This window comes from Neodiprion virginianus, chromosome 3 (assembly GCF_021901495.1).
Source record: "Neodiprion virginianus isolate iyNeoVirg1 chromosome 3, iyNeoVirg1.1, whole genome shotgun sequence".
NCBI lineage: Eukaryota > Metazoa > Arthropoda > Insecta > Hymenoptera > Diprionidae > Neodiprion > Neodiprion virginianus.
The window spans coordinates 4,724,550-4,734,688 of record NC_060879.1 but is presented as its reverse complement, the minus strand read 5'-3'; the positions used below and the strand labels follow the sequence as shown (position 1 = coordinate 4,734,688).

Below are 10,139 nucleotides of genomic sequence, written 5' to 3'. Positions count from 1 at the left end.
TCCTTGACAGAAGTAAAGTGACTGTAATGTCTTCTAATGAGTTGAAATGTAAGACCGGCAGTGAAAATAATTATTATGATTGACTCGTGTAGAAGAAATCTGAACGCGACGATACGAGGAGAGAATTTTTACCTAAAAAGAAATTATTTGTTGATACTATTTGAGGGAACAATACTCGAGATGAGATGTGAACGATATGATCCACAAGAACGATTATATTATACTGCTTCGACACACCGCAAGAAAAAAGGCCGATAAGTTAATTTGAAATTAATGTGCGAACCGCGTTATACCGTAAACGACAGCGATGTTTAACATGTAAATAGAAAGTTTCCAAATTTTAGAAACCAGTACGGGGCAGAAGATAGATCTTTTATTTTCTTATGTTATCTGTCTAATTTATTGCGCGACGAAACGTGGGTCTTGCATTCCTTTCTTTTTTCTTTTTTTCTTTCTTTGCTTGTAGGTACCTAAACCTAGTTTTAATTACTACGTCTAATTTCTGCATGTCATATCACACAATAAACGAAATTGATTGATCATTATGCAGTAAGGCGCTGCGGGCGCTTGGGCGTAAGTGTCGTGTACAGTTTTAGTGAAAGTTGACAAAAAAAAAAAAAATAAATAAAATAAATAAATAAATAAACGCATAAAACACTTTCCAAAATTGGTGAGACACGTGGTATGTAAAGCATTGTGTATCTCTCGACGCACGACGTACATACTTACAAAGTGTGAAACTCGATTGAAATAAGCTTACAAATAGTTAAATACTACATTAAACGCTTACGAAATTTCTTCGACAAAGTTAACAAGTTATGATATTGTGAATATATATATATATATATATGTATACTGCGTACTAATTACATACCGAATTATAAAATACGTATTATTAACGCACCGTGTGAAAAGAGCTTTTAATAATTTATATAGGTATATAAATTATTTAGAGTTGAAGGAAAAAAAAAACAAAATAAAATTTCAAAATAAATTATTCTTGTTGATGTTGATGATGATAATTACACACCTACACAAAGGCGACTGTTTACCGTCAATATCGTAAGGATAATATTAAAAATGTAATCGAAGACGAAGGTATATAAGAACACTGTTATATAGGATATAAGAGAACTTTATTATCTCGTGCGAACGCGACAAAGATCTCGAGCATAACGTATATCCGATAATAATAAGTCGAATTCGATGCCGCGTTTCGTACGTGAATTTTTCAGCCACTCACGGACATTTCTTTAATAAATGTATAACGTAAAAGATCGTATAAACATAATATATATGTATGTATATATCGACCGGATCACAGGAATACAGCCAGACTGTGACTCGGCGAATTGATACGACTAAATTTAAGGAAACCAATCATCGAATTTGCTTAATACATCGATATTATCGTTAATTAATTAATTAAAGTAGTATATATATGTATATGTGTAATTAATTTTTAAAATGTTAGTTAGACTCATCGAATCATCAATCGAATGCCGAAAACAGAAAAAAAGAAGAAAAAAAAAACACAGGATAAGAGCCGCAAATACCAGAGTGAGAAAGAAATGGTCTAAAGATTTTCCTTTTTTTCTTTATGAGGATTTTGAGGCGTTTGAAAGAGAAAAAGAAAACTCTTATCATAAAAGCGATGGAAATTTAGAAAATCAAATCAATATAAAATAAATGAAAATAGTCTCGTTTGAAATTTCACTGCATCGTTTCTTCTTATCGCTGTTTAACGTACGACTGATTGTGAGAGTAAAAAGCAAGAAATGAAGAGCCAAGATAATCTCATGAGCAAAGAAAATCGTATGGTTAGTTTCCTTCCAAATTCTACCCCTCCCCTCAATGTTTCTAAATTTAAATTAATCTAATGAATATTGTGGAAAACAGCAGATTTTTTTTGCACGACTTTACGATTTCACTTCATGGCAGCTGTTGCCGAAACCTTGTACTCAAAAGTTCAATTCGCAACAATTGTAGATGAGAATGAAGTTAGAAGTTAAAAAAAAAAAAAAAAAACTACTTCGGTTTAATCAACTGATGTGCTCGATCGTTCTCGATACGTCTGTAAATATTGAAAAATCGTCTGTAAACTGAGAAAACCTCGTTGCTAATACGTTTCATAATTGGCCAAGCTCTGGAAGTAATTTTTCTTTGCCACGCACAATATTTAAGGATCGGAGACGCTACACTTTGGCATGCAATAGTGACGGGGAAGGGGCCGAATGCAAAAGGTAGGGAAACCTATTATTCTCAGTTAGACGGTTAATATTCTTAGTATCTTGATGTTCAAATCGCGTCGCGGAATAGAAATCGCGTTCGCATCTTCTAACGCCTGCTCACCGTTGACCATCCCTCGTTTTCCGCAGGCGGTGGTTCCCTTCGCTCGTCCCGGCGCGGCGGCGGTCTTTCTTCCTTACGATCTCTGTCGTCTCGTCTATAAATTAATGTCACATTTTATACCCAGGAAAATGCAACGTTAATTTACTCCGATACACAACACGAAAATTGAACTTGGCTTAGAAATTAAGCATGGTTTTTGTAAAAGTCATTTGTTTCTGTCATTGCGATACTCCGAATAAATACTTCTTTTTCAAACGCGTGCTATTTACCTATTTTTTTTCTCTCAAATTTCCGTATCTCGAGAACATTAGGTCTAGTTTTCAGCTTGAAATATGAAAACCCGTACGAGTTATGATTTTATTTAGTAGAAAAAAAAAAAAAAAAAAAAAACAACCACTCGTCACGTTTATTTTGTATTTTTTACTTTTTCATTTGTGTCCTATATTCAAAATCAGATCATATGTAAGAAAGAAAAAAAACCAATCGCGTCACACAGAAGAATATTTCAAAATTAGCCTGTAATTTTTTCAAGTCAAAAATTCAAAATTATAGCTTCATCGCAGCCAGTATTTTAGTAGTGGTTGGGCCCAAAACGAACCCTGTGTGACCGTCATGTAATTCTGCTGAGATATATAAGCGCAGGGTTAATCTTTTACCATGTCAGTGTACCTGCGTATCAAGACAGCTTGACACGTCCGACTTCCTTTTTTTTTATTTTATATTATTTGCTAAGGAATTAGAAATTAGGTACTCAAAGAAATTTGAATCCTTGGGTAATGCAAACACTTACCTTTCTTCTCTCTTTAAAGAATCTCTCGGTGAGTCACGTGGAGGCGGCGCATCTCCACGTCGCCATTCCAAATTACCGGAAGATCTGGGCGGGCCATCGCGCCTGAAGCGCGTATCCTTCTCACCGCGTTCTTCGCGACCTCTGGGTGGTCCCTCCGAACGAGGAGTTGGGGCTTCCCTTGGAGCTTCGCGCCAGGAGCCACCACCGCCCTGCAAAATGATGAAACATTATTATACTCTGATTACAAAGGTTCCGGATCTTCACTGAAGATGCCAGAAGTCGTTATAAAAAAGAAAAAAAAAAAACATTGATTAGTGTTAATAAGAAAAAATTGAAGTTTAAATTTCATCAATTTTAGAAAGTTCGTTAAAGAGCGAGTCTATTTTGCAACTCATTGAGCCGTAGACGAAGCTTTTCTTCCCCCTCCAATAAGAATACAGGTAGTGTTCCAAAGGGTTTGTAACTTTGATGAAAGTTCCTTAATGTTTTTGAATTTATCGTAGTAATTTCATCACTTATTGTATTTGCTGTGATATTACTGAGAATTTTGTATGAACCACTGGAAAGATTAAAATTTAAGTCGCCTACCATTCCGCGGTCTCTGTCTCGATCACGATCGCCTCCACGATCACGGTCGCGATCCATACCGGATCGATCATCCCTATTCATCCTGTCGAAACCACCTCTTCCTCCAGGTTCTCTCCTTTCGAATCTTTCTCCACGATCTCTGTCGCGATCATCAGTCCGCCTCTTCCATCTGTCGCCATCTTCCCGATCCCGATTATCGTCTCTGTCTCTAACCGGCCTCTTCCATCGGTCTCCCTCTTCCGGTTCTTTCAGTCGTTTCCATCTAGAAAAAAATATTTCGGTACGATTATCGGTGATCTCAATTATCGCTCTGTATTACTTTTTGATAACAAAATATTTCGACATACCTTTCGCCCTCTTCGCCATCCTTCAAAGGCTCACGACGGTTGAATCTGTCGTCCTCGTCGCGATTATCACGCCTCTCAGGCTCGCGTCGCTTCCATCCACCTTCGACGTTGTCGTCATCCCGCCGAGTCTCAAGCTCCCGACGTTTCCATCGTTCAGGTTCGTCGCGGGATCCTTCATCCCTCGGTGCGTCGCCGCGGCGCCAGGACGAATCCATGGCTAGAAAAGAAGAAAATCCATCAGGTTTGAATAAATTTACAAATCTTACGTAGTTTAAAAGAGATTCGGGCCCAGAATTCTACCGCATGATTTAAAAACAGTGCAAAAGTATACAGGGTGTTCCATACGCAAAAAAGATCACACACCGCTACATCGTGGAACGATGAAGACTGTTTCAAATTTTCTGCCAGTTCTTCGATCACACTTACATGGGCGCGGTGGTCCATCCAGACGAGACGATTCCTTGATGTCACGATCCCGCGGTCCATCCCTGAAATCGCGATCACGCGGCACTTCCCTGTCTACGCCACGCCTCCAGGTGTCAGCCGACTTGGCCCTGTCCTCTTCCTGTTTCCTCTCGATTTCTGCCTCTCGTGCCCTTCGTATTTCGGCCTGCCTCTCAAGCTTGGCCATCCGTTCCTGCTCCTTGGCTTCCTCCTCTTCTCGCAATATTCTCTCCTCCTCCTCGCGCTGGAGTCTCAGTTCCTCAAGCTGTTTTCTCTCCTCCTCTTCCCTGGCTCGCTGTTCTTCAAGTCGTTTGCGCTCCGCAGCCTCGGCTCTCTCTCTCTCCCACTTGATTCTGCGCTCCTCCTTGCGTTCAATTTTCCTCTCAAGGAGTCGCCTGGCTCTTTCCTCGCGTATCATCACCTCGTAGTTGTTCAACTTCTCAAGATAAATGTTCCTACGCTCGGCTAGAATCCTTTCCAAGAACGTGTCGTGGTCCTCCTTCATCCTGGCCATGCGCTCACGCGTCTTTACCGCCTGCTGTCGCTCCTCGATCGCCGCCGCGATTCGCTCAGCCTCCTGCTGTTCCCATTGCTGTTTAGCGAGTTCGTTCTTCTGCTCGACAGCCTTTTCCAAAAGTGGAATTTCCTCGAGCCGTTTGGCTCGTTCCAAATAGTCGACCTTCTTCTCCTGGGATTTGAGCTTCTGCTGCATTTCCCTACGCTCCTTTTGAAGTTCCTCCGCTTCGCGAACGGCGATCTGTTCTGCGTCCAGCTTCTCGTCACCATCCAACTTGGAGAGCACTCTCTGCCCGTGCTTTGTCTGCGATATCTGCTGCATCCTCTCCTTGAGGTGACGCTCTTTGATCTGCTGCATTTCGCTCTGGTATCGTTTCTTCTCTCTCTCCTCCCTCTCGAGCTCCAGTCGTTTCTGCTCAACCTGCTTCTGCTGCCGCTGGAGTTCCTCTTGCCTCCTCATCTCCTCCTCCTCCCTGACATTGTTGATGTGTTCTATGTACTCCTTTCTCTCCTCGATGATCTTGTGCCGGCCAAGAATCCTCTGATGTTCCTTCACCTTCGTCTCGTGATAATGAGCCACCAGCTGAGTTCTTAGCTTCTCCCTCTCAACCTTCTTCTTATTCGGATTAATTACGGCCACCGCACGGTGCAAAACCGTTGCCATATTTACCAGCTGGCACCGAATCTGCTCCGAAGGCATGGCTTGAAGAACTGGCCCATCGGGATGATCCTCCCTCTGAGCTTCGGAGAGATCGACCCCGAAATGTATGCATTTCTTACCGTGGTCGATCCTTATCTGCATATCGTTGTACCTGACGCAGTCTACGAGGAGTCTCTCGAGGTGAAAATCGGTCGTGAACTTGGCGAGCTCGATCAGCCGTGCAAACTGAACTGTCTGGTAGACCTGCGATATCTGACGAACAAGACGAACCAACGTGACGTCCTGTAGTGCAGGTACGTACTGAACCAACGGGCTGTTTTCATCAGCTTGTAGACTCTGAATGATGGTCTCAACACGGGTGCACAATTCCAACGGATGGAATTCCACCTCGAGCCACGAGTAGAGGTCCTGGAGGTGCGGTGAGGCCAGATTGACAACATTCAGCCTGACGATGTCCTTCAGTAGCGAAACCCGGGTCGGTGGCTGAGTGAGACCCAACAGAACCGCCAGTCTCTGAGCCTTTTCCAGCGGACTTTTATCCGTTTCAATGAAACGGTCGAATTCTGGATGAGCGGAAGGTAAAGGAATGGACAACGTGGCGAGGAGAACTCGGTTCGCCATGCGTTGCTGCTCTTCCAGCGACATATTCTTTTTCATCTCCCTCGAGAGTTGAAGGAGTTTGAAAAGGGCGGCGGCATGGAAAAGGTAATTACCAGCCTTCCAGAAGACCATAGCCAACTTCTGGTAGTAATTGGCCATGGTTTTGGGTACCGGAGGTTTCTTAGATAGATTCATCAGCCCGTGGATGTCCTCGATGGCTTTGTATGCCTCCTGCCACAGCTCCATCTGTATGGCGGAATCGAGCTGGTTCAGACGAGTCTCCAAGTTCAGCTGCTGAGTCTCAGCTTTGTTTATCGAGACGTTTGAAACCAGTGGCGGGAGCTTGCAGATTTCTTCCAGATGCTTGCGCAGCTTTTCACAGAGCTTTCGGAACTCCGTCTTCCTGTTATACTCTAGGCAGAACTGAAACGCCATCCTTGCGATGTCGTGGTAGAGTGTCTCGACATGAGCGTTTGTCCTCAGTAATTCCAGACACTGGCAGTACGATTCCCAGAGAAATTTTACCCACGGTGTCAGGATTGTTCTGTCGCTGCGATCCTGCGCATCTTCACCGCTAACCGCAGACAGCAATATGCTTTCCGGGGTCGCAAGGTTGTCCAAATCATCAATGTCGATGACCGCCTGCTGACTCTGCTTTCGTGCGGCCTCCGTCTTCTCCTCGGCCATCCGCAAATACCCGCGAATCACATTTTCCAAACTCCCGACGTTGACGGACTGGAACATGTTCCGGTACTGGAATAAACCCTCCTTTGCTATGTGAGATTTCTTCAACTCCACACAGAGGTCCAGGTACTTGAACATTATCGGCTCCAGGACCGACTCCGACCAATTGTACGTCCATTTCTTGTTCCGGAACACTTCCTGAAGGGTGTCTAATGCCCGCGCCGGTTTTCCAACCTCGATGAACTCTGTGTTTAAGGAAAAAATATTTGCGAATTTTAGTGTCGTTATCTCGGCACGCCAACATTTGTGCGCATTCTAAAATAGGCAACTGCTTTTTGGCAGAAGCGTAGAGAAACATTTTTTCATCTGTCACTCTGATTCTTTTTTGAATAGTACTTTTCTTAAGATCACGAAGAAAACAAGTGTTCTGAAATCATTCTACATGCAATACAAAAAACCTTAATATAAATGAATTCATGCAACTGCTACTGACCTGCCTAGACAAATATATAACGAATCTCAAGAAAGCCATGGACTTTAATTGATAAAGATACCATTGTAATAACGAAGATTAGATATCGCTTGGATCACAAAGCTAGCAGATACTCTACCGATACGTAACTTTGTCAATAACATAGTGAAAAGAGGTAAAAACCTGTACTTAAGAAAGAAACTTGGAGATGTTCTTGGTAGCAGCCTCAGAAAGAAATGGGAACTTACTAAAAATAATTGCTGGACTGACTAATTTGATAATACCGGAACTGCTAAAGTGAAGGAAGAAATCGCTAATAAAGTTAATAAATTTTTAGCAAAAGTGGGAAGTTCACTGGCAGAGGACAAGGATTTTCGGATTCTTAAACTCAAAAAAATTTTTCCCTACTTCGCAATATGGTTTTCGTAAAGAAAATTCTACGAATGAGGCATCGATGGATGTAACCAACTATGTATGTATGTTAATAACCCTTAATAACTCTGACAAATGTTTGGGAATATTCGTTGATCTATCCAAAGCCATCGACTCTTTGAATCACAATATACCCTTCAACAACGAACAGGATGCTGAACTAGAAGACATAATTTATGACATATTAAAATCCTATTTCACTAATAGGAAACAGAGTAAAAGTAGATGCCACAAGCGATATTAAGGTAATTAATTATGGACCATCTGTTGTTTTTGATTTTCATTCTAGCATGTCTGGTTAGGATTGTTGGTTGTGCGGATGATATAGTATTGTTGTATAAAGGAGATAGTCGGGAAAATTGCCCTTTAACTGTCAAAGAAAACTTAAATCAAATATTAATGTGATGCGATGAAACTAAGATGATATACTTTGATTAGTACGTCGATAGTGTTTGTTCAGATAAAAATTTGACACTACGCTTTGACGAAATTAATCCGAACACAAAGATCGAAATAGTTAATAGTTTGAAATATCTGGGACCGACTTTTACACTGAAATTTTAGGTGGGATACATTTACATGACTAAAAAAAAATATCCGCGAGTCGTTTACAAGACTTTGTTTCTATCGATTTGGAGTAATAGAATCTCAACCCAGAAAGGAACTTACAAGAAATGTATAAAGCCACCAAAGTTTATCAACAAAATAACCATCAAAACTATATTAAAGAAACAACGGGAGAAAGACATATAAAGTCCTAGATGGCTTCAATATTAGACAGACTTATTTAGTAATTTCCACGAGGTACGTAATTGCAAAATGACTAAATAAATTTTATTTTCATCTTGTATACTCTGAGTGTGCGATTGTGAAGTTGTCAATTTGATTCAATTAATACAACTGTACAATTTTGTCTTATTTACAGTTTCACAAAAGTATATCTTATGTCGTTCGATATACTTATCAAGGACTAAAAACAAGCGCCAATGTGCAAATCACACATAAAAATTAATTTTTATTCAGCTATAATCCTACTGTAAAGACACTCTCGCCCAAGTATCTTGGTACTTTTGAGAAGCGTCTAGTTTTATATATTTTTCTTCGTTCGTTTGTTCCAGCCGCAACGTAAGGGACTTATGCAATAGTATACCAATATTTGATTAATCGTAATATAATGTATATTTGTATACTTGTATTTCTGCCTGTAATAAGACTCATTATAATAACAATAATAAATCTTTATACTATGCAGCAGCCAAAGTTCGATGTCGTGGTACTGACAATTAAGTGAAAACGTGATCTTAGTGAAGTTAGTAACATTATCGTAACAATTCATGCTGGTGAAAAACAGTTATTTCGTGATTTTGGAATTGTTTGAAATTCAGTAAACCGTAATAAAACAAAACACTCTCATATTTCGAAATCTTAGTTCCTTCAAAGTCATAGTAAAATTAAAAAAACAGTAATTTTTTCCCCAATGTTTCGTTACGATAAGGTTGTTAAATTCAACGTCGTAAAACGTGGCTCACGCATTGTAGCCGAAAAATCGATGACCGGTCTGTACGCAATTGGCCGTCGAATTGGAGCGGGTGAAACGCAGCTTGGACTAGGTTAACATGTTTTTTTCACGCCCCGGGGACGCCGTATGGATCGTAGCCATGCAGCATTTCGGGGCGAAATTGAGGACAGAAAAAGAGGGTTTAAAAATATGTGGTACTCGGATAATCTCTGGCGATCCGAAAGCATGCCTGAAGCAAAGGATACAGCCAGTGACGTAACGGCGGACAACACGAAGAGCGGAAAACAGGGAAAATAGAGGAATTGAATTGGGGATCAAAGAGGGTGGTTTTAGGTACTGACAGGTGACATTGCCGCGATTTGGACCCGGTGGAATTTCATGGGATGAAAAACACGCGAGGATCGCTGATTCACCGAAGGAAAGATACCGAATACGAAGAGCCGTGAGGGTGAAAACCTTGGTTGATGAGAACCGGGGCCCTCGACCCTGCCATATTGAAAAACGTCAGCGAAAGAAAAGCGACTCACCGTTGGCTCTTTTCAGAGCATTTTCGGGTCGCTGCCCGTATCGTGCCATCTTGTTTGTTGCCGAGTATCACTGGTTTCACATCAGACACGTTGTGAAAATTTTCAGTACTCGGAAGACCGGGATCGCCTTGAGTTTTTCCCTCCGCGAATCGTCCAACTGCGGACACGATACCGCGTGTTCTGGTGAAAGAACAAGCTCAATATCAC

The 10,139-nt window shown here is 41.3% G+C and overlaps 1 protein-coding gene across 1 annotated transcript; it reads right to left on the bottom strand.

Moving 5' to 3' along the window:
* Positions 1-1,119: 1,119 nt before the first annotated feature.
* On the bottom strand, positions 1,120-10,129 carry LOC124301699 (eukaryotic translation initiation factor 3 subunit A). The gene is made up of 6 exons (XM_046757078.1): positions 9,933-10,129; positions 4,504-7,227; positions 4,078-4,294; positions 3,731-3,992; positions 3,143-3,351; positions 1,120-2,446 (listed from the first exon to the last, which is right to left on the bottom strand). Exons 1-6 carry the CDS (start codon positions 9,979-9,981, stop codon positions 2,338-2,340), a joined length of 3,570 nt encoding a protein of 1,189 aa, XP_046613034.1. The 5' UTR covers positions 9,982-10,129; the 3' UTR covers positions 1,120-2,337.
* Between the last annotated feature and the right edge of the window lie 10 nt (positions 10,130-10,139).

What these genes read in the sequence shown, in the direction of transcription:
- LOC124301699 (XM_046757078.1), bottom strand. Translation starts at nt 9,981, where the DNA reads ATGGCACGATACGGGCAGCGACCCGAAAATGCTCTGAAAAGAGCCAAC. An exon ending in GATGGCGAAGAGGGCGAAAG is followed by an intron (nt 3,993 to 4,077) that starts GTATGTCGAAAT and finishes ATTTTTTTCTAG; the next exon opens with ATGGAAACGACTGAAAGAAC. An exon ending in TCTTTAAAGAGAGAAGAAAG is followed by an intron (nt 2,447 to 3,142) that starts GTAAGTGTTTGC and finishes ATTAATTTATAG; the next exon opens with ACGAGACGACAGAGATCGTA.